The sequence below is a fragment of the Oncorhynchus mykiss genome, chromosome 20, assembly GCF_057628025.1.
Source record: "Oncorhynchus mykiss isolate SJ-2025 chromosome 20, ASM5762802v1, whole genome shotgun sequence".
NCBI classification, from domain to species: domain Eukaryota; kingdom Metazoa; phylum Chordata; class Actinopteri; order Salmoniformes; family Salmonidae; genus Oncorhynchus; species Oncorhynchus mykiss.
This window is the reverse complement of record NC_143041.1, coordinates 8261448-8285211: the sequence shown is the minus strand read 5'-3', so window position 1 is coordinate 8285211 and position 23764 is coordinate 8261448. Positions and strand designations below refer to the sequence as shown.

At 47.8% G+C, this 23764-nt stretch overlaps 1 protein-coding gene across 2 annotated transcripts in view; it reads right to left on the bottom strand.

The window, feature by feature from the left end:
• Positions 1–2204: 2204 nt before the first annotated feature.
• The window catches only part of LOC149974324 (fatty acid synthase-like), a 31093-nt gene continuing 9533 nt past the window's right edge, over positions 2205–23764 (bottom strand). For both annotated transcript variants that reach the window (XM_090212061.1, XM_090212062.1), the window contains exons 4-44: positions 23569–23721; positions 23145–23318; positions 22820–23020; positions 22517–22639; positions 20982–21097; positions 20654–20788; positions 19798–20284; positions 19432–19619; positions 18938–19127; positions 18472–18566; positions 18177–18311; positions 17783–17986; positions 17396–17511; positions 16981–17156; positions 16497–16688; positions 16239–16319; positions 15599–15784; positions 15269–15448; positions 14877–15080; positions 14247–14563; positions 13755–14156; positions 13381–13545; positions 13182–13297; positions 12815–12969; positions 12328–12531; positions 12069–12219; positions 11395–11573; positions 11150–11269; positions 10912–11034; positions 10581–10804; positions 10073–10277; positions 9766–9917; positions 9450–9541; positions 8865–9259; positions 8186–8374; positions 7833–8060; positions 7600–7658; positions 7339–7491; positions 4828–4926; positions 4414–4665; positions 2205–4340 (exon numbers count right to left, since the gene is read on the bottom strand). In XM_090212061.1, coding sequence (XP_090068187.1) covers positions 4203–4340; positions 4414–4665; positions 4828–4926; positions 7339–7491; positions 7600–7658; positions 7833–8060; positions 8186–8374; positions 8865–9259; positions 9450–9541; positions 9766–9917; positions 10073–10277; positions 10581–10804; positions 10912–11034; positions 11150–11269; positions 11395–11573; positions 12069–12219; positions 12328–12531; positions 12815–12969; positions 13182–13297; positions 13381–13545; positions 13755–14156; positions 14247–14563; positions 14877–15080; positions 15269–15448; positions 15599–15784; positions 16239–16319; positions 16497–16688; positions 16981–17156; positions 17396–17511; positions 17783–17986; positions 18177–18311; positions 18472–18566; positions 18938–19127; positions 19432–19619; positions 19798–20284; positions 20654–20788; positions 20982–21097; positions 22517–22639; positions 22820–23020; positions 23145–23318; positions 23569–23721 — 7454 coding nt within the window. In that variant the 3' untranslated portion in view covers positions 2205–4202. The remainder of the gene's footprint in view (positions 4341–4413; positions 4666–4827; positions 4927–7338; positions 7492–7599; positions 7659–7832; positions 8061–8185; positions 8375–8864; positions 9260–9449; positions 9542–9765; positions 9918–10072; positions 10278–10580; positions 10805–10911; positions 11035–11149; positions 11270–11394; positions 11574–12068; positions 12220–12327; positions 12532–12814; positions 12970–13181; positions 13298–13380; positions 13546–13754; positions 14157–14246; positions 14564–14876; positions 15081–15268; positions 15449–15598; positions 15785–16238; positions 16320–16496; positions 16689–16980; positions 17157–17395; positions 17512–17782; positions 17987–18176; positions 18312–18471; positions 18567–18937; positions 19128–19431; positions 19620–19797; positions 20285–20653; positions 20789–20981; positions 21098–22516; positions 22640–22819; positions 23021–23144; positions 23319–23568; positions 23722–23764) is intronic.

Here is a 23764-nt window from a genome sequence, read left to right as displayed (position 1 = left end):
GTATGTCTGATTGCATAATCCTGTGGCGTTCTGCATTAGCGTCGAATAGCCCCCGTGATATGCAACTTTCCAGGGAAGTTAGGAACAAATATACACAAGCAGTTAGGAAAGCTAAGGCTATTTTTTCAAGCAGAAATTTGCATCCTGTAGCACGAACTCCAAAAAGTTGTGGGACGCTGTAAAGTCCATGGAGAATAAGAGCAGCACCTTCCAGCTGTCCACTGAGGCTAGGAAACACTGTCACCACCGATAAATCCACTATAATTGAGAATTTCAATAAGCATTTTTCTACGGCTGGCCATGCTTTCCACCTGGCTACCCCTACCCCGGTCAACAGCACTGCACTCCCCACAGCAACAGATTCCCACAGATTGGAAAGCTGCCACGGTCATCAGCCTCTTCAAAGGGGGAGACACAATAGACCCAAATTGCTACAGACCTATATCTATCCTACCCTGCCTTTCTAAGGTCTTCGAAAGGCAAGTCAACAAACAGATTACCAACCATTTCGAATCCCACCGTACCGTCTCCGCTATGCAATCTGGTTTCAGAGCTTTCAGAGTTATGGGTGCACCTCAGACACGCTCAAGGTCCTAAACGATATCATAACCGCCATCAATAGGAGACATTACTGTGCAGCCGTATTCATCGACCTGGCCAAGGCTTTCGACTCTGTCAATCACCACATTCTTATTGGCAGACTCAACAGCCTTGGTTTCTCAAATGATTGCCTATCCTGGTCCACCAACTACTTCTCTGATAGAGTTCAGTGTGTCAAATCGGAGGGCCTGTTGTCCGGACCTCTGGCAGTCTCTATGGGGGTGCCACAGGGTTCAATTCTCGGGCCGACTCTCTTCTCTGTATACATCACTGACGTCGCTCTCGCTGCTGGTGATTCTCTGATCCACCTCTATGCAGACGACACCATTCTGTATACATCTGGCCCTTCTTTGGACACTGTTAACTAACCTCCAGATGAGCTTCAATGCCATACAACACTCCTTCCGTGGCCTCCAACTGCTCTAAAATTCAAGTCAAATGAAATGCATGCTCTTCAACCGATCACTGCCCGCACCTGCCCGCCCGTCCAGCATCACTACTCTGAACGGTTCTGACTTAGAATATGTGGACAACTACAAATATCTAGGTGTCTGGCTAGACTGTAAACTCTCCTTCCAGACTCACATTAAGCATCTCCAATCCACAATAAATCTAAAATTGGCTTCCTATTTCACAACAAAGCATCCTTCACTCATGCTGCCAAACATACCCTTGTAAAACTGACCATCCTACCGATCCTCGACTTCGGCACTATCATCTATAAAATAGCCTCCAACAGCCCCAAAGACCACCCACCACTGCGACCTGTACGCTCTCATTGGCTGGCCATCGCCAAACCCACTGGCTCCAGGCCATCTACAAGTCTCTGCTAGGTAAAGCCCCGCCTCATCTCAGCTCACTGGTCACCATAGCAGCACCCACCTGTAGCACCCGCTCCAGCAGGTATAGCTCACTGGTCACCCCCAAAGCCAATTCCTCCTTTGGCTGCCTTTCCTTCCAGTTCTCTACTGCCAATGACTGGAACAAACTGCAAAAATCACTGAAGCTGGAGACCCATATCTCCCTCACTAGCTTTAAGCACCAGCTGTAAGAGCAGCTCACAGATCACTGCACCTGTACATAGCCCATCTGTAAACAGCCCATCCAACTACCTCATACCCATACAGTATTTATTTATCTTGCTCCTTTGCACCCCAGTATCTCCACTTGCACATCCATCTTCTGCACATCTACCATTCCAGTGTTTAATTGGTATATTGTAATTACTTCGCCACCGTGGCCTATTTATTGCCTTTATCACTGTACATATATTTCTTTTTTCCACTGTATGTTTACTGTATTTGTTTATTCCATGTGTAACTCTGTATGTGTCAAACTGCTGTGCTTTATCTTGGCCAGGTCACAGTTGTAAATGAGAACTTGTTCTCAACTAGCCTACCTGGTTAAATAAAGAATAATAACAAGGAATGTATGGTCAGTTAAACACAGGGATTAACATTAAGGTGTGAAAGGCCAGGAGTATTTTATGATTGCCTGAAGATTATGGTGAGTTGAATAAGCTAAGGAGACCACTTGCAGAGAACTATCAGGACCTGTTGTAGTTGCCTCAATAAGTTTACATAGAAACCAGGCAGACACTGAGGCAGGATGTTAGTGATCGCTCTTTATTTGGACTAATACAATAAATACTGGGAAAAACAAACTAAAAAAGGAGCACTGTCAATTCCCTCCTTTTTACTGCAGCCAATCACCATGCTCAAATTAAAGCCACCCGACTCTTCATAGACCTCATTAGTAGTCTCAGAGGTCAGTCTGTTGCATTCTGCGATTGGACCCCTGATCTTGAAGGACCTTCAGGGGTCAGCAAAGGTCATGGGAGTCAAAAACAGCTGAAGGTAGAAAGTTGCCTTGTAACCACAGATCTAGGATCAGATTATCCTGCCTACAGTCCAAACATGAACCATTAGGCAGACAGTAAAATATATGTTCCTGGACCAGTGGTTCGAGGTAAATTCTACCTACTCCTCAACAACAAGGCCGTTCTTCAGGTCAATGATTCCACACCCAACGGCACTTGCATTCTGACATGACATCACAAACAAAATGGAAGCTTGGACAAACTACTACTTTTTCAGCGAGACAGTGAATCGGATCGTATTCAGTGGGCACAAAATGGGAAAAAATGTTTCGGAACAGGAAGGTACGAGCTGAAATTATCCAATAAAGAACCCCCATTTTAGTTTGCAAAGCCTTTTACTCCATTGTGCCCTCCTGAACACCATAGATTTCACATAACAGTATTTGGGTAGTGCCATACAAGTGATGTTTCATTGCTCTATTTCCTTTCAAAGCCAAAGCGTTTTGAAGCATTGCATGTGGACAGCAGTAATATTCAGAATATTTAAAACCGTCTTACGTAACAATATTTCAGGAACATTAGAACATTTTGAAGGAACATTGAAAGAAATGAAAAACAAGGTTAGTTGTATGATTAGCAATCCATTGTAGCCAGTTACATAGAACAGCATACATTTTTTAAAACAGCAACCATTTAAATTACTTTGTCAAAGAAGCCAAGATCATAGAAATGTGACCTGTAGATATCCAATCAGTCCTCTTAAAAAAGGTGTACTCACACAGGAAAGGCAACACACCCAGATCTAAACCCAGAAGAATACTGTTGTTTTCAAAAAGTATTTCAGTTCTTAAATGGAAAGACAGATACAGGGAGTCTTATTTCCAGTAAACAGCTGAATAGTTAAAAAGTTAACTTGATCAAATATGGTGTCAGTCAGATACTTTTAGCCATTTTCCTGCGTTGGGAAGTTAATACATTTCTCTTTGTGAAACTACCTTAGGATCAGTGTAACACTACAAGTCACTGCAAACAACTTTGAAATCAACAAAAATAGGGATCATAACTTATGACCAATGCTGGTAAACAAACCCTTTATACAATACAACCCCAAACAAAGACAACCATGTAACAATGGTTTCCTCCTAAGCCAATGTCACTTGGTAACAGGTACAGAGCTTGAACAGGTGTTAGACAGGTGAGACAGGAGGCTATGTACACGTGGAATAGTCTGCATCATTAGGGCACTGCTAGGGTTTGGCATGAGATAAAACATGCACGCATGTGCATAGGTAGAGGGTCCGAGTCCACACAACACACCTTCATTACCAAGTTCACGAAACACCCTTTAGCAGACTGGTGGGTTGAGCAGTATCATAACACAACAGCTAGGTAGGTTATCTAGGGCTAGGCTACAATCAGTTGGCAACACAGCCAGGCTCACATGCTAGGCTAGCTATAGGGTTGAGCCAGCAACATCTCCAGTTGTAGCAGGATTGATTACCAGTACAGAGTTGAGCATCTAACTTTATTCTAACATTCCAAACATGATAAAGAGACAAGATTTTTAAAAATTACAAATAAAAGAGAGCGAGGACCTTATTGGTAGAGCACAAACATACAGCACGTTGTTTGTTCCCATGGGAACATACCCTGTGGCAGCGAGCTAAAAGCTTTGATAGGTTGGGGGTTGCGTCCATTATATGTATTGCCCAATGGGGTTTAGGTTTGGGGATAGGAGAACTTGGTGCTATTGGGGGAGAGGGCTGGGAGGGGCGGGACTGGTCTAACCCTCCCGGGCAGTGACGCGTGGCTCGGCCAATGAGCTATGGATGATGCTACTAATTGACTCCACCCCCTCGCCTTCTAGGAAGCTGCGGTGGTCTCCCTCGATGACGTGGACCGACACCTTACCATCACACACCTGAAGAGGAACAAAGCCTGTTATTATAGCAGTGTGTGCGTGTGCCTGTTCATGCGTGTTAGTGTATACCCACCTCGCTCAGTTTGTAGTCAGCCCCCAGGTTGTCTCCGTAGTCGCTGCTGGCCTTGGCGCGGAGCAGGGTGACGTTGCCGTGGTATTTGGTTGCCGGGACGTAACCGTCGGCAGCCTTGAGTTTGTAGTAGAAGGTGGCGGCAGCGAATCGCAGGGACTCTTTACTGACGTTCTTATGGCTGGAGGTGATGAGGTCCACCGCCATGTTGACACGGGCCTTCAGATCAGACAGAGGGAGGAGGGTCTCCAACAACTAGACAGAGAGAGCGAGGAGAGGTAAAAAAAGAGGCAGAACAAGACATGTGAGAATTATACATTGAACCAGACTCAAGTATAATGTTAGTTTAATATTATGCCATAGCCAGTGAGTACAGTATGAGTAGAGGCCATTATCTGTGGTTGTAAAGTGTTGTACCTTGTTGTACTCGATGCCAGTGAACTGCTGGATGAAAGCACACAGCGCTTCGGTCTCTGCCTCAGACTCTTTACCAGGGGTCAGCTTGGATTTGTAGCTCTGAAAAGCAAATAGAATACAAACATCAGGTTAAACGCTACACATGACCCTATGGTTAGTTCTGAGTTTATAAATTGACGGACTCTTTTCAAGTAGAGTTCACTGTGAAGGAACTGAGTACGAGGATGTGTGTATGTGTCAGAGTACCCAGCGTAACCTCTGAGTTTGAGTTTATTTTTTATTTTTACAGGGACAGTGCACATTAATCAACGTTTCAGTAAAAGTGCCGGTTTTAGCCAGCCGGCTAATTTTCAACCGCAGTCCCTGGGCAGGTTATTAAAAACAATTACAATATAGACAATAGCAGCATAGAACAAGCAAGACATAGCAACATAGGACAAGCAAGACATAGCATACAGACAGAGCAACATAAAACAAAAAGCAGCAAGACAAAATTAATAAAAGCAACAAAGTGTTTCCACACCTCACAAGCTACAGACAACAGACAACATGGAAAGCGGCAACACACAGCTAGGGACCATGTTCACAAATCTGATTGACCTTTAGCCATGTCTTCAAGCATTTTGTGAAAGTGTGATATGTGGTGCAGTTGTGTGTGTCTGATGGCAGTGTATTCCAGACATGGGAAGCTCTCACAGAGAATGCAGATTTACTAAAGGTGCTTTTCCTTAGGGGAACTATACAGTCACCTCTCATGGCAGACCTTGTGGATCTGCTGCCATATGTCTGGGTTTTCTGTTTAACAAAAATATTGAGTGGAGGGGGAGCCAGGCCATTAAGGATCTTGAATACAAGACATGCGTCGGTGTATTGCACAAGATTTTCCCAACTCAAGAGCTCATGCTTTCTAAGAATGTGACAATGATGATGGCTATTGGGCTTCCTATCAAGCACTTTGAGAGCCTGTTTGTAGACAGACTGAATAGGTTTTAATGTTGTACAGCAAGCTTGGGCCCAACTAGTCAAGCAGTATGTTAAGTGGGGGAGTATCATAGATTTGAAGTACAGTTTTGCTACCTCTGTAGTCAAAAATTTCGTATAAATCGGAAATTAGCTAGGTTGAATTTGGTTATTTGAATGACCTTTTTCACATGCTTTTTAAAAGAGAGGTTGGAATCAAGTATGATGCCAAGGTACTTAAAATCGGATACCACCTGGAGCTTCTCCCCTGACACATAGACATCTGGCTCAGTAGCATCTGTTGCCCTCTTTGTGAAGAACATGCAAACAGTTTTTTTTACATTGAGATGCAAACACGAGTCACTGAGCCACTTTGTAACCTGGACCATTACAGTAGTGAGTTCTTGTGCAGCTTGTTGTTTGCTCTTTGCATGCACATATATCACTGTATCATCTGCATACATTTGAACTTCAGACCCAGTACAGACAGAAGGCAGATCATTAATGTACAGGCTGAACAGGAGGGGCCCCAGTATTGACCCTTGGGGCACGCCCACATCATAGCTACGAGTGGGCGACAGCTCATTGCTCACTCTGACACACAGGGTTCTGCCTTCAAGGTATGATTTCATCCATCTCAAGGCATCAGGGGAAAAGTTGAACTTGGACAATTTTGTGATGAGAATCTCATGGTTAACAGTATCAAAAGCCTTCCTTAGGTCCAGAAACACAGCCCCAACAGCACCCCCTCTGTCCATCTTGGACTTCACATTTTCCAGAAGAAAGCAGTTGGCCGTTTCTGTGGAGTGTTTCGCTCTGAAGCCAAACTGCATGGAGTGTAATGTGAAGGGGCTGTTGTTGAGGTGGGCAATCAGTTGTTCTGCTACACACTTTTCAACAACCTTTGACACCACAGGTAGTATACTAATGGGCCTGTAGTTACTCACGTCAGCAGGGTCACCTGATTTAAAGATGGCCGTTATTATGGCCGACTTCCATACCCTTGGAAACACACCTAGACCAATAGATGTGTTGGTGACCTTAGTAATGGGGCCAATGAGTGACTCTTTGTAGTTTTTAAGAAAGGTAGAGTCCATCCCAAACACATCTTTGGCTTTAGAGTTCTTTAGTGAGCTAATCACCTTGTTCACCTTTGACTCAGAAACCTCCCTTATGATGAAGACAGGTTGAGTGTCATTCACTAGCACTGAGCCCAAGAAACAAGTGGAGGGGTTCTGTGTCAGTACCCTGACAGAGTCAATAAAGTAGGAATTGAAGGCTATTGCTATTTCGACTGCATCCTGTGTTAGATTGTTATTCACCATGATTTCTAGTCTTTTTGCAGTGTTACTATGGTCTTTCCCTGTTAACTTTTTTAGATTCTCCCATATCAATTTAGAATTTCCCTTTGCTTCACCAATTATGTTAATAAAAAAGTTTGCCTTGGCCTGTCTGATTTCTCATCTGTGTGTGTGTCAGTATGTACAGACACACGCGTATCACCGGTGTGTGTGTGTGTGTGAGTATCAATACGCTTGCATAAGGTCTCACCTGTGTGTAAGCGGCGACGTAGGAGTGTGATCCGTCGAAGAGGAAGAGGTAGTCTACGGTTCTACCCTGGGCCTGTAACTGAGAACACATCTCAAACGCCACGCAGGCCCCAAAGGAGTAGCCGGCAATCCGGTACGGACCCTCCGATTGCACCTACACAAATAAAACATAAGCACAGACCGTTATTTATAAAATCACTGTAATTATCTATCATGTGTGTAAATATATAAATACTAATTAAGTTGTTAGTATCTTTTTTACCTGACGTATACACTCCACATAGTATGTAGCCAGAGACTGTATACTGTCCAAAGGAGCAGCTAGAGAGAGGGGGGCGATAGTTTGTCATTAAGATCAAGTTTACAACTTTAGAGAGAGAGAATCAGTGTGATTGCGAGAGAATCAGTGTGATTGCACGAGAGAGAGAGAGAGAGAGAGACTGTATCAGTATGATTGAGAGAGAGAGAGGAGGGAGTTTGTTCCTGTGTGTGTACCTTTAGTGCACTGCAGGCCGTAGCAGGGCACACTGAGCTTGGCGGTGAGTGTGTGGAAGGCAGCGATGGAGCCCTCTATAGGGTGGACCAGGAACAGCGGGCGCTCAGCACTCTGCACCTCGTTGAGACGTGAGACAGTGGGACCGTCTGGGTTGACCAGCATCAAACTGAGGTCCGACTCCAACAGAGAACGCACACCTCCCTTCTTCACTGGAGACTGACAGGACTCTGGAGAGACGGGAGGGAGAGAGAGAGAGGGAAAGAGAGAGAAAAAGTACACGTAAGTCCATGACACACATATGCTTCCTAACTATACAGAATCATTATTGCTTACAGTGTTTGTGTACACACACCTGCTGTTCCCGCCGGTTGGCTGGACAGCTCTCGGAGCTTGTTGATGGTGAGCTGTCGGATCTCCCTCATTGCCATGACGATGTCATAATCGCGCTCCAGTGTCTGACGCACCTCCACGCCCATCAGAGAGTCCAGACCCAGATCAGCCAATGAGGCGTCAGCATTTAGGCTGCTGACATCACGCACACCTGAAAAGGTTAGAGGGGACAGGGGAGAGGGAGAAATAACCAGGGAGTTACACATGGAATGAAAACACCCAAACCAGCTTCAAATCTATTGATATAAACACAACAGCAGCCCACCCATCAGCTGTGATGGGGCAACTTCAGGAAGAATCTAGAGCTGGTTACATGGTGGTGGAGGTGTACAGGTGATGAGTGACATCTCTTCCTCTAGTCCTATCCAGTATGTGAGCCACAGCCTCCACTAGGGGGATATACTACCAAGCAGGATCTATGAGTTAGCCAGCTACCTTGGATAACCAAGCAGAAAAAAAACTACTTATTTTCTGGTTCATCAAGAAAGCTAAACTGACATACAAATGTGTTTTTGTTGTTCAGTCAATTAGATCATGCTCATTTTAAGCTCATCGAGGTTAGCTGGCGTACTCCTTGATCCTGCTTTCTAGTTTGTTATAGGGTTAGTTGTATGGAGGTGTATGGGTGATGAGGGATCTACCCAGTATATGAGCGACAGCCTCCACCAGGTCTCTCTGTCCTGTTCCTTCGCTCTTCACCACGCTCCTCTCTGCCAGCACGAAGCTCGACATCACCGGACGCCGCTCGCACAGGAAGCGGTCCAGCACCTCCAGACAGGAAGTGATGCGCTGCGGGAGAGTCCCGCCCACCACCACGTCGTTGCCGCCCATGGTCTCCAGGACAACGCCCACGTCGCCGATGGCGCCCCACTGGACGGCCAATCCGGGCAGGCCGTCGTGGCGTCGCTGCTCGCACACACGCTCCATGGCAGAATTGGCGTAACCGTAGTTACTCTGGCCGGCGTTGCCGCGGCCGCAGCTCACAGAGGAGAAGGCTACAAAGTAGCTGAGGTCTGGACACAGCTTTCTGGTCACCCTGAGAAAGAGGGAGAGAGGAGGGAAAGCCTTCGATTACCTTTGACTGCTTTTGGATTTTCTGTTCCTCCAAAACATTGGATATTGACAGATCCTTATAATGGAAAGACTGGTAAATCTCAGCAGAAGTACAGAAGCACCAGGGGGAGTGATCTCTAAGCTAACTGCTATGCATGTGTGTATCGTCTTACCTGTCCAGGTGGAGGGTTCCGTTGTATTTGGGTTTGTTGACATCCAGGAACAGCTGAGGAGTCAGATTCTCCAACATGCCATCCTTCAACACCTGGTACACAAAGACAGGAGAAAAAGACAGGTGAGAGAGCGAGAGAGAGGAGGGAGGCACAGGTGAGAGAGAGGTAGGAAGGTGAGAAAGAGAGGTAGGTAGGTGAGCGAGCGGGTGAGTGAGATAGGTAGGTGAGAGAGAGGTATGGGAGTTGAGAGAGGGACAGGTGAAAACAAAAAGCAACAGTGTACAGGTGGGGGGGGGGGGGGGGGGAGGTGCGTTACCATGGCGAGGTGGAAGACTCCTCCCACAGGCCCCAGCCTGCAGGCCTCGTTGATGAGTCGCTCCGCCCCCTCCAGGGTGCTGACATCACTGGTGGATACCAGCACCTGCACACCCATCCCCTGCCACTCACGCACGCGCTTCGCCTGGTAACCTAGCAACGTGAACCGACATTAAAAGTGACTGGACTATCACAAACAACAAGTGTGCAGCTAATGTAACACCACAATGGCTTTGCTGGTGTGCTACAATACAGCACATGTAAAAATGTGCAAGTACAAGTCAAAGTTCTGAGTTCTTATCTCTTACCGTTGCGGATGCCCGATCTGGAGGTGAGCACCAGTTTGCGGGCACCTCGCTCCGTCAGCCAATGAGCGAGCTCCAAGCCGAAGCCGCCCAGTCCCCCGGTGATGATGTAAGAGTGGGAAGCAGGGCAGAAGGTACGGCAGATGGCGGGGAGGGAGAGGGGCGAGCCCACCGCCTGAGTACCACCACCCTTCTCCTCTGAACGCACCTAGAGACACACATTTACATTTTAGTAATTTAGCAGACAATTAGAGGTTAAGTGCCTTGCCTGGATTTTTCAACCAGCAAGCTTTCGGTTACTTGCCCAACGCTCTTAACCTCTAGGGTATCTGCCACCACGTCAGACCCAACACACACCAAGTGGATTGTAATAAACCGTCATGTATCAAGAGTATAATAAGTGGTAATAACAGTGTTATAATAAATGGACCGGTCTAAAAGAGAGAGTTGAGGAGATAGTAAAAGAAAGTGTGAATGAATAATGAAGAGGGGGAGTTGTTGAGTAAGTGACCTGCAGCAGGACTTTGCCGATGTGTTTTCCCTGGGCCATGTATCTGAAGGCCTCCTCCACCTGGTCTCTTTCAAACACCGTAGTCCTCAGTGGCTTGACGACACCTCCCACAATGCCCCCCTTCAGCAGCTGGGACACCTCCTCCCACTCCCTGTTCCCCTCCTCAAACAGGGCGTCCAATAGGATCCCATGGAACGCCACGTTCTTCAGGAAGAGAGCCATACCTGAGGGAAACAGGGACTCATGTCAGACATTAGAACAGCTGCAGTGGCACAGTGAATCAGACACAAAATGGCTGCCATGGAGAGCAGTTGCAGTGCGGTGTACTGACCCAGAGGGGAGTTGTTGGACAGGTCGTATTTGCCGATCTCCAGGAAGCGTCCGTGTCGAGCCAGACAGCGAAGACTGGCCTGCAGCTTCTCTTCAGCCAGGGAGTTCAACACCATATCCACTCCTACAGACAGGATACACAAGAACATGTGAGTGAGTGAGTGGCGTATCATGTTGTATAGTTGGCATGTTTCGTGTGTTTGAGTGAGGCAAGTTTGAAGCGTGTCTGTGTGTATGACCTTTTCCCTGTGTGTGTAGCAGGACGTGCTGTTCGAAGGTGGCATCTCTAGAGTTGGCAAAGGACTCTGAGGTGAGCTGGGGGAAACGCTCCTGTAGGTAGGCACGCTTTTCTGCTGAACCTGAGACAAAGAACACAAAACACAGATTACACAAAGACATCTATGGCTAAATGCACTGACAACTCTGACATTAACAGGCCGAGTGTGTGTGTGTGTGTGTGTACCTACAAGTCTCTGGTACTCACCAACAGTAGTGAAGACCCTACAGCGCTGGCTGAGTGCAATGGAGATGGCAGCCTGGCCGACGCCCCCTGACCCTGAGTGGATGAGAACACTCTCCCCTGGGCGGAGCCTGCCTCGGACCACCAGGGAATAGTAGGCTGTGGCGTAGACCACCGGCACCGACGCTGCCTGCTCCAGGGTCCTAGAGAGCGAGAACATAAGTTACTTACAACAATAACTTAGTCATAAAGCTAAACGTCAACAAAAAGGGGAATAGTACAAAACGGGATCTAATTTACAGAAATATTCTGAAATAACTTCACTTTTTCTCTCTCCGAAGTATACACTTGAAATGGGCATGGTCTAATCGACAACAACCAAACACACATAAATAAGTTTAGCTTTAATAGTTATTTCTGGTTGTTTATAAAAGTTAGCCGGCTAACTCATTGATGCTGGTTTGTAGTACGCCCCTCAGTCCGTTAGTCAAGATCCCAAAACAGCGTCTCCCTACGAGGTTGTTTGTGGCTCTGGGCCTGTATTCACAAAGTATTGGAATGCTGATCTAGGATCAGTTCCCCCCTTTTATTCATTATTATTTTGAAAGGCAAAACTGATCGTAGGCAAGCACTTTTACTCAAATGCACTACATAATGTAGGGAATAGGGTGTGATTTGGGGTAGGCGCATTGTTTTACCAGCCATCTGGGATGTCCCAGAGGAAGCGTGTGTCAGCGTCAACGCAGGTGGCCAGGCCTTTAGCAGGCAGCAGCCCCATCACACGCCGACCGCTGGGGTCACGACCCGAAAACTCCATACCCAACATGCACTGCTGTAGGGCCAGGTCACCTACAGAGGGAAATCAGATGTGTGCGTAAAATACAGAGTGTTCATTACTGGTATAGCTTCAGAGGCAGTTTCCTAGAGGACATGTCTGTGTGTGTGTGTGTTCCTTACCTGGGATGGCGTCCGGTGGCAGTTTCCCGGTGGCCAGCATGATGTCTCTGAAGTTGAGGGAGCTGTAGTAGACGCGACACAGCTGCACATGGGGGCTGCTCGCCACAAAATGGCGGAGGGGCGAGGCGATCCAACGCAGCGAGGAGAGGTCACCACGGGTCAACACGTTAACGTAAGCCTGCTCTGTCAACTCCTCACTCAGATCTGAGGAGAGAATGAGAAAGAGGTATTAAGCTTTGCAGCATGATCAACAGAAGATTTGGAATCCATTATTGTCCAAGATGAACGTTTTAAATCAGCATATTCTTGAAAATTTAGTGTTTATCATCAGGGAAGCACTTTCTTTTCACTGCAATTTTATCATCAAGCTCCTATGCAATGACTGAATGTGTGAAAGTTCTCTCAAGATATCTCATTGGGTGTAACTTTTGAGATCTTGCTAGAGCAAGAACAAGAGAGAGGGGAGATGGTGGTGTGGTTGTCGTACCCTGAGAGATGAGCTGGTGTCTGAACACTCCCCAGTGTCCATCCCTGAACACGTTCATACACAGGTCTCCCTCCAGCACAGACCGCATGGAATGATGGGCAGGCTGCAGGGTGGGCACCGCAGAAGACTCACACAGATTGGATACAAATGCACATCTGGAGAGAGAGAATAGAGATGAGGAGAGAGAAGTACAGCATTAGTCTGACTCACTGTATGATTCACAGCCTACCCGAGAGAAAGATGGAGCGATTACCTTTATAATATATACATCTGTGCTTTTAAAACTGCCAATACCAATCGAATCCTTTCAGATCAAGTGTCAAGGGGAAGAGCCAAGGTTTTTTTTCAGACCAGGCTTTAGTCTCACCGTATGCGGCTGCCCCCGGGCTCCTGGCGTAGACAGTTGACCATGCCCACCACCCCAGAGTGACCCTGGGTAGCAGTCAGCCAGACCGGAGAGTCTGAGGGCTCAGCCAACGTTGTCTGGGGGGGGAAAGAGAGCTGTAAGGGCTTATAAGCACTTATTAAGGAGTTATTAACACAGAGACATTAGACATTTCCCTCACCTTGAGTGTTTCCACCCACTGGTAGTCCAAGCTGTCCACAGGCAGGAAGATGGGCAGTTTGCTGGGTAACCGACGGCGACACAGGAATAAGGCAGAGCCATAAAATGACTTCCTGACAGCCACCAAGTTGAGAGACGCATCAGAGAAGGCTTTCTCCCACTCAGTCTAGAGAAGAGAACAATGACAGTATTAGACATCATAGGTAATACAATTTCACAAATGAGACTATATGTATGGCCAGGTTATGTATCCTCACTCACTAAACACTGACTGAAGCTAATAGTGTAATGTGTGGCCCTGCTTTAATATCTGAAGGGAGGCTGGGGGGCTAAGGATTCATCTGGGTATCAGTTTTCTACTGCAGTGTAACTGACCTGGGAGAGCAGTCTCTGCTGGTTGTTCTGACTGTCTTTGGAGGTGAGGAATGCCACCATCTCCCCCAGCGTCTCTCCCTTCAGCAGGGTGTGGAGCATCACAAAGCCACCCTCCTTGGCCCCCGAGGCCAGGTTCCCCACCACCACCTCAGCCCCGGCCCCCAGGGGACCCCAGGCGTGGTTACACACCACCAGGTCGGCCCCACCGACCGCACCCCCGGGCACAGGGCCCTGCTGGGGGTCCCACTGGGCTGTGGTGACCCCCATGGCATCCAGGGTGGTCTGGTGGGGGGTCAGGAGGTCGAGGGTAGCAGCAGTGGCGACGTAGTCGAGGCGGAGCATGGGCTGGATGTTAAGGAGGGGCACGGCACGGGAGAAGAGATGGCCGTCGTTGGAGAGGGCCTGAGGTGGGGCGAGACAGAGCAGGGGTTAGAGAGGAGGGCGTGAGAGCGAGAGCTCATGACCTCTGCTGTATCACATCTTTGTTCTCACCTCCAGGACTTTGATCTTCCCGGGGGTAGTGTTCTCCAGGGCTGTGTCCAAACAGTGTCTGAGGGCTGGGCCATCCAGTAGACCATGTAGCAGGGGGTCCTGGAGGAGACAACCCCTCTCCTTCTCAACAGTCTGCTCCAGCTCTGACCGCAGGTTACCGTTCAGCTCTAGACCACAAAGCAGGGACAGCAGCCGCAGCAAGCCAGGTTCAGCGGACTCAGGGCTGGGGACAGCAGGGCCAGACACCCCCCCTAGACCAGGGATGGAGAGCTTAACGCCCTGAGGAGCCAGCTTCTTCTGCAGCTTGTGGATCAGACCTGGAGAGATGCATGAACCAAGGGTCAGACAGAGGGTAATCAATTTAGTACTATGGCCTTTTTAGACTAACAAAATGTCAAGTAATATCTGCCTTCTTTGACATCAGATTTGCAATTTCTCTGTTTACATAGTCTCACGATGTAAGGACAGTCATTCCTTTTTTTTGTGTATGCGTTGTAGAAAGAGAGAATACAAATAGATTGCTACCTATTATTAAAAAATGTTAACTGTGATTTTAAACATTGAATCTGAAAGCAAAATGACTTCCCACTGTTTGGATGATAAAGGTAGCCAACAAACATGAACTCTAACCTTTGCAGTTCTTGAGCTGGTTTCCCAACTTCTCATTGGCTGACAGGCATTCTGTCTCTAGGTAGGGCACAAACAAAAACTCCTCCAGGGTGGGCGGGCTCTGTTGCTGTTGGCGACGCGGTGCCACCGTGGCGTGGAGACCACAGATTTGCACTCCGCCCGCAACAATGTTGTCAAGGCAACGGTTGACGTGGACGACCACGGCTAGGTGATGGAGAGAAGATAGAAAAACAGTATAAAAATAAAACGGCATCCTTATCAAATAAAATTTTATTTGTCACATACACATGGTTAGCAGATGTTAATGCGAGTGTAGCGAAATGCATTAGGCATCCTTAAGTGAGTCAAGTGTGTGTTTGTGGTGGGCCTGTGTACATGTTTTATTTCAATACCTTTCTTAGCCTCTCCGTATTCAGTGACCCTCTCCTGGTGGACGGTGGGGTCGACACACACAGAGCGGATCCGCGTTGGCAGGCGAAGGCTGCGTCCTGATAGGCCAACCACGATCATCTGCAGCATGGTGTCCAGGAAGGTCACCCAGTTACCGGTCCACTGCAGCTTCCCACTGTCACCTACAGCCAGAGTCAAGGATAGAGCAGAGGGAAACCAGTCAACCAATAACATAGTACAATCTACAACTAGCCACCTTATCCTACTTAATACTGGGAAGCAACTATTTCATAAAGAGGTTCACAATGATTTAACTTTTTCCTCACACACACCTGCATTGTTGGACTCCAGGATGCCCTGGAAAGTCTTGCCGTAGTCATAACCACGGAGACGGAGCTCCTTGTAGATGTCATGGGCTGTCAGGCGCAGTTTGGGGTCACCATCGTCCCCGGTGACAGGCTTACCAATCTCAGAGTGGAATGCGTCCAGAGCAGCGTCCTCCAAAATGCTCACCTTGCCTACACAGACAGAGAGAAGTATGGGATAGGTGACTGACTGAGGAGGACCAAGGAGAAAGCATGTAGAGTTTATACTCTCTATTACTATGTCATAAACCTTGAATGGTTGTATACACTAGTTGCTATTTAAGCAATAAGGCACCTCAGGGGTTTGTGGCATATTGCCAATATACCAGACTCCCGAGGTGCCTTATTGCTATTATAAAAACTGGTTACCAAAGTTATTAGAGCAGTAAAAAAAAAAAAAAAAAATCATACCCATGGTACAGTCTGATATACCCCGGCTGTCAGCCAATCAGCATTCAGGGCTCTAACCACCCAGTTTATAATATGTAACAGATTGAATGAGTCTATATACACTAGCTATTACCATGTAACAGAGCACATAGAAGCCATCTTTTACATATCAAACATTTATCTTGGATGCTTATAGGAGAGTATAAAGTATGCGTACCACTGACAGCCAGGTTGCCATTCTCGGAGACCTCAAAACGACTGGTGGCGGGCATGAGACGCACCTCCAACTGGACTGAACCTGACAGCGAGAAGAGGGGAAGGAGTAAGAGAGAAAAGGGAGCGAGACAAAGCACATTGAAGAAAGGTCATAAATGAACCACAGTAAAAGATTGACAACCCAAATAGACACCCTTGATGCGACAGACAACCAATGATCAAACTCTTCCCCTCCCTTCACCGTCCGTCCCTCCCTCACCGGTCTTGGGTAAGATGGTGGCCCTGTGGATGGTGACGTCCTCGAAGGTGACAGGGGTGGTTTCCATGACAACGCCAAGGCTCCTCATCAGGGTTCTCCAGGCCAGTACCAGATAACCCGTCGCTGGGTACAGGACACGCCCGTCGATGCAGTGGCCAATCATATAGTAGTCTGGAGACTCTGGGTTCATGTCTGCGGGGAGAGGAGATCAACTATGTTATTGTCTGTGTATTCTGTGTCTATACTGTATCGGTGTGCAAAGCTGTCACCAAGGCAAAGTGTGGCTACATTGAAGAACCTCAAATATAAAATATATTTTGATTTGTTTAACACTTTTTTGGTTACTACATGATTCCATATGCGTTATTTCATAGTTTTGATGTCTTCACTATTATTCTACAGTGTAGAAAATATTTAAAATAAAGAAAAACCCTTGAATGAGTAGGTGTGTCCAAACTTTTGACTGGTACTGCATGTCTCTCACCAATGTTATAGATGGTAGCTGAGGTGGACCCTCCAGAACCAGCAGGGAAGTCCTCAGCCTTGGGGACGTCCCAGGTCTGGGTGTGGTCCCACTGCACCAGGGGGGAGATCAGAGGGGTGCCCGCGGGCACCGGGTACTCCACACATGGGTACAGCTGCTTACTGTCCACGTTGATCCTGGACACATAGGAGAGATGCTTGGTATTGACATGCATGTTTTAGTTTGTACTAGGGGCTAACAGAGTTTATAAGAATAAAATAATGGTAAAGTAAGGTGTGAAGGCCATCTTGCAGTATTGGGAAAATAATATGCACAACACCAGTTAAAGCTGTGTTTAAGCTACAGTAGGTTGAGAATAGAATCAGTTGCATAATGATGACATCAGAGGCGTGGCGTGTCAGCAGCAGGTACTGACCCGTTCATGTAGACCTTGCCAATGTGAGAGAGGAAGAACTCCAGGTTGTTGGCATGGCCTCTCCTCATCAGGGGCAGGATGGAACACGTGGGCTTCAGGCTGCGCTTCAGGATCGCCTGCAGGGGGAGACAGCGCAAGGTTTCACACAGTAATGATAAGTATGCTGCATTTTTGTCAGAGGTTGGTGTGTGTGTGTTTCTTGGGGCTCCCGAGTGGCGCAGCGGTCTCTTAAATAATAATTTGTTCTTAACCGACTTGCCTAGTTAAATAAAGGTAAAAACAATTCTATAGCCTGTGTGAGCAGAGTGTGTGGTGCGGTCTTGAACCCCACAGTCTTATCAGGCCATCCTATGTTTGTGTGTGTTTCTACATTCTGTGTATACTAACCTGCAGCAGTGCATGTGGTGCTATCTCCACAACCACAGCGTTATCAGGCACCAGGCTCAGGCCCTCCTGGAAGAGGACAGGGCTGACCAGGTTATTACAATGGTAATCTGCTGAGGAGTACAGAGCCAGCGGGCTGTCCCAGTCCTTCTGGGGGATAGATGTACTGATCCACCTGGCAGACCTCTGCTTAGGCTCCTTGATCACCTACAAAGAGAGTGGAGATGGGGATTCAGTATATTTGGCAGATGACTTGAAATTCTATTCCCAGGCAGGTGGAAAGCAGTCTGTTTTTTCAATCCATGCATTTAGTTTCAATTCCCTCCCTGAATTGAAAAGTTTTTTTTAAAAAGGTGTTAGGTTTTGGACTGAGCCACACAGTCAAACGTCGTCTTACCCTCTTGAGAGCAGCCAGCAGGGCGGGAGCGATGGAGGCCATGTAGTAAGAATGGAAGGCTACACCAGCACTACGAACCTCCTTGGCAAACACACCACTCTCCTTCAGCTCTGATACAAACTTACTCACTGCCTCCTGCATACAGAAGTACACCGTGTCAGTTTCAGGCTTTTACAGGACAAATTGTAGCTTACAGACAGAATTGGTCTCAATAGTATAGTATTAAAAAAAGGGTGTTTAAAAATAGCGCATTAAGCTATTGATAGATGCAAGGATTTGAACCAAAATGTGTTACCGCAGGGCCAGAGATGGTGACGGTGTCTTCAGCATTGTGACAGGCTGGAACCACACCCTGGGGACACTGAGCCTTACACTCTGCCCATGTCAGCCCTGAGTGAGTGAGTGAGTGAGAGAGTGAGAGGAGGGTGGGGAGAGAGAGAGGAGGGTGGGGAGAGAGAGAGAGAGAGAAGCACAAATGAACCCAAATCAAAGTTTATTGGTGGATGCACAGATGTTCTCAGGTGCTCCAACAGTGCAGTAATACCTAGCAATAAAAATTAACCGTTACAAATACAAAAAGTTATATACGCTGAGCCATGACTAGAATACAGTGTATACATATAAAGTGGGTGAAACGTAAACGTGATTAAAGTAACCAGTGTTCAATGGCTGTATGTACATAGGGAAACAGTCTAAGGTGCAGGGTAGAGTACCGGTATCTGGCAATTCAAAACAAAACACCCTCTCTTTTTGGTCCTTACCGACTGCAGCCATGCCCCCGGGGGGCAGGTTAGCCTCCTTGATGGACCTCCCTCTCCAGTAGGCTGCCAGGATAGCCTCACTGTGACTGAGGGATCCGTCTGCGTAGCCACAGGCCAGCTCTCCCACACTGTGGCCCACAATGCCGTCCGGCTGCAGACCCAGCTTCTGAAGCAGGTCAATCTGGGCGATCTGAGAGGGGGACAGACAGCGGTTACTTTTATGAGCATACTACAATAATATAAATATTATATGCCTTTCAGCAGACGCTTTTATCCCAAGCGACTTACAGTCATGCGTGCATACATTTCTCACATGCTCTACCAACAGCCACACAGGACCATCTTAAATGGTCATCTTCATGATTGCCTTTGATATGTCAGAGGCATTGTGTGCTTTTTGTCTGTGCAAATAACAGACAATACAGTCCTATTTCCATAGCTTTTTGGTTTCAGTGCCCCCCCCAACCTTAGTTAAGATGGCTGCTCTGCTGTACCTGTATGGCGGCAAGGCCTACGAAGGCTTGGACCGTGTCCTCGAAGGTGCTCTCATCTGCCTCCATGAGCAGACTGGACACACACATCCCCGTGTCCTTCAATGCTATGTCCGAACGCAAGATGGACTCCCTGAACTCTGGCAGCTGCATCAGACTGCAGCCCATCCCACCCCATTGGGTGCCCATACCTGAGACACACACAAGTGTTAACACACACCTTTCTCCTAAACCACTGCTTTCATCATTCGAGGTAGAAGTTACCCTTAACCACAGATCCTGGATCACATTAACCCCCAATCCTAATACTAACCATTAGGCTGAGGCTTGAATAAACTCTTCTCTCCTAACCCCTGTCTTCTCTCTTACCTGAGCAGATGTACCACAACGGTCTGGGCGTGGCCTCAGTCTTCTGCACCTCTGTGACATCATCCTGGGAGCCAATCAAAGTGTAGCCCCTGTAGGGCATCCCCGCCGTGGGTACCCCAGACACCTCGTTCAGCAGACACAGGAAGTTGTCGTCGCCCGAATGTTCCTTCCCCTTGCTGAGGAGGGCGGAGACAGCCTCCTCTGTGCGGCCGCAGGCCTGGAGGAGCCTGGGTACTTGAGAGGACACAGAGGGGGTATTGGGGGGCACTTTAAAGCTTTTTGGTGTGTTGAAACCAGGGGGGCGGAGGATCACGTGAACGTTAGAGCCGCCAAATCCGAAAGAGTTGATGCCAACGATGCCGCCGCGAACGGGTATGGGCTCGTTGACGACGCGGAGGCGGCCGTCACTAAGGGCAGGGATGTCGGTGTTGGGGCTGTTGTAGTGGATGTTGGGAGCCCACACACCTCGCTCCAGAGACAACACAACCTGGAAGAGGGGGAGAGCGAGAGACAGGGAGAAAAATATGGAGGGAGAGAGAGACAGGGAGAAAAATATGGAGGGAGAGAGAGAAAGGGAGAAAAATATGGAGGGAGAGAGAGAAAGGGAGAGAGGGAGAAAAATATGGAGGGAGAGAGAGAAAGGGAGAGACAGGGAGAAAAATATGGAGGGAGAGAGAGAAAGGGAGAGACAGGGAGAAAAATATGGAGGGAGAGAGAGAAAGGGAGAAAAATATGGAGGGGGAGGAGAGAGACGGAAAGGTAAGTGTGTTAGTGCTGGGCTTGCCTGCACATATTGGGACTTTAGAACACTTTTTTGTCCTGTACGGAGGTTAGCCCAGATCATTCCAGTTCTTACCTTGGCCAGCGCGGCCAGGCCAGAGGCAGGCTCAGGATGGCCCATGTTGGACTTGGTGGAGCCAATGAGCAGTGGGTCACGCTTTGAATGACAGAACACACTGACAATGCCATTCACTTCCTGCGGGTCGCCGACCTGGGAGGAGAAAGGACGGAAGTCACCAAGTGAAACAAATACTGAGGGAACCAGATGTATCAGGGGGAGGAATGTGACAGAACACCTTCCACAGAACATTACGTTATTGGGTGTGGTGGTGATATGATCCAACAACAATGAATCAAGTGTTGTTCATGTGTGTATGTAGATAGATAGGTGTGTGTGTGTTCACCTTGGTCCCGGTGCCGTGGGCCTCAATGTACTCCACCTGGTCAGGTGTGATGTTGACCTCCTGGTAGAGAGAACGTACCAGCCGCTGCTGCATCTCACCTGAGGGGAACGTCACACCTGGGAAGAACACACCAATCAATACATCACTTCATTTAAACAATTATTTTTGTAGCCATTCAGATGACTTTTAGGTAATTTGGTATAACAAATGTCACCGACGTGCACTACCACAAGTGGCTAAGAGCGGTGAAGGGTAAGGTTGCCCCTGGACGCTGATCTCGAGTCAGTTTAGCATTTTCCACACTAATGGTAAAGGCTAGGGGTGATGGAGGGAAAGCTGATCCTAGATCTGTACCTTGGGAAACGTCTCCCCGGAGTGGCTAAGAGCTATGTCACTGTTTACAGGGTCATTAGCTCATGGTGCCCTTGTACCTTAATCATCCACTTCAAATTGACTGGTAAATACTGCAGGCTGGTATGCTGTGACTGGATCACCAGTCTGGGAGTGTGTTTATTGTTGTGTGTGACAGAAAGACAGACAAACTGGGCAGAGTAGAGGGAGGGGGCATGGGAGTGAAGTGTGGTAATGAACATCCTCAAACGTTGAGTGTGTGTGTGTTCCAGTGTTACACTCCAGAGAATGTGTCTCCTCTTCAGCTAGGTCATATATGAACACATGGCTGCAGTGCTAAGTGTGTGAGGAGTGATTGGGGGAAAGGTTAGTGTGTGTGTGTGTGTCAATTACACCACATTAATGGGTCTACATTTCAAAAAGAGTTGTATCTGGCCGGGTATTAGCTAGATTACACCACAAACACAGATTACAGGGGAGCTCCACTGGGGCGTCAGGAAAACACGGGGTTTTGAGCTGCCACACTAAACGTGGAACTTTTTGCCAGCGTGAGCAAAGACACTAATTTATCAAGTGTTCTCAGGCGTGAGTCACACGTCAAATTCTTGAAAATAGAACCAGTGTGTCATTTTACGCTGAGTAACACAAGCCTCTCATGGAGCCATGCTGCGTATGCCCAGGTTTCGTTTAAATTAATAGGAGTGTCTCACGTTAGATAAAAGTTACGCATCTAGTGTAGCGGGCCTGTTACATTGAATAGAGACTTAAAAAGTGGTGCTATTTCTCCAAGGGGTGCGTAGTGGGTCAGTGAGGCCTCACAACCTATTGGGCAATAGGCCAAAAGACATTATGGGAAATGCAACTGAATTGTTTCTCCACAAAAATAAAGTTTCTACTGAGATACTGCTTGGCATTTACAGTACAGGACACTTACGTAAGCCAGGCCACACGTTGGTGTGAGAAATATAGTGGAAACTATATGTAACCTACCAGAGGGTTATGCAGAAATATAACCATGTTGCTTACAGTCATCAAATCCTTATAGATCTGGGGAAAGTTAAGGGGTAGGGGCTGGAGATGTAAATCAGACCAGGTGAGGTCTGCCTCAGTGCCTTGGGGATAGGGGCTGTGTCTAGGGTTTCATTCCAGACAGGGCAGGTACCCTCCGTGTGGTGTCGGCTCACCCTGCTCCTTGTATCCGTCAGTGTTGTTACCAGCGTTGAGTACCGTGGCATACACTCTCTTAGCCATGGAACGTCTGGTCAACAGTACCGCCACCGCAGCCTCCGAACGGCAGTAACCGTTTCCTGGGGGAACACAGAGAGGAGCGCACCAGGAAGTAACGTTAATGCGCTTTCAGGGTCGGACCAGGAAATAGTGCTGCTGTATGTGGGTGTGCTTTCAGCATGAGAAGCATTTTATCTTCAACATTTAGTTCTGTACTTTGCGATTTTTTTGAACACGATCCAGGTCTCTCCCTCTCTTACCTGAGGAGTCAAAGGACTTGCAGGTTCCTTCCGGACTGAGCATGCCCAGCTTCATGAACTGCACAGAGGTGTTTGGCTTGAGCAGCAGGTTGACCCCGCCCACAAGGGCGGCGTCACAGTGTCCGTGGCGAATGGCGTTGAAGGCATTCTCCAGAGCCAGTAGGCTGGAGGAGCAGGCGGTGTCGATGGCTGTACTGGGGCCTGGAGGGACAGAGGGAGGAGACAAAACTCAGGAGAATGTAGCATTAGGGATAGATTAAGACAATTGATACCATGTGACAAAACTGCTTGAGAGAACCCACTGCCGTGTTAGATGAGATCATACCGTTGAAGTCAAAGAAATAGGAGAGTCGGTTGGCGAACATGGCACGCTGGCAGCCCGTCATGCTGTATCCTAGCAACTCCTCGGGGTCTCTGCTGAAGGCCTCGCCCGCCTCCGAGCCGCTCACTCCGATGTAGACGCCTGTCCTGCTGCCACGCAGCTCCGTCGGATTCAGACCTGCACACACACACACACACATTACACCAATGAATCTCACACACACAGGTCTATAAAAACGTTAAAACATTAACTTTGTGACATGTGGGTAATATAATCTAAAATGTGTGGATGACAGGAAGAGTAGCTGTTGTGATAGTAACAGCTAATTGGGATCCAAATAAACAAATGTATTTGACTTGGTATCTTTACACAGTTTTCCCAAATAAAATCTACTCATCCATCCACCCCTCATCACCCCTCTCCTCACCTCCGTCTACAATGGCTTCGTAGGCGATCTCCAGCATGAGGCGTAGCTGGGGGTCCATGGTGTGGGCCTGTTTGGGGTGGACCCCGAAGAACGCAGCATCGAACCGACTGATGTCCTTCAGCTTGCCGTTCCTCTTTGGAAGACCGTACAGACCTGGGAATGAATAGGAATGACACGTGGAGCATTGAGGGATAAA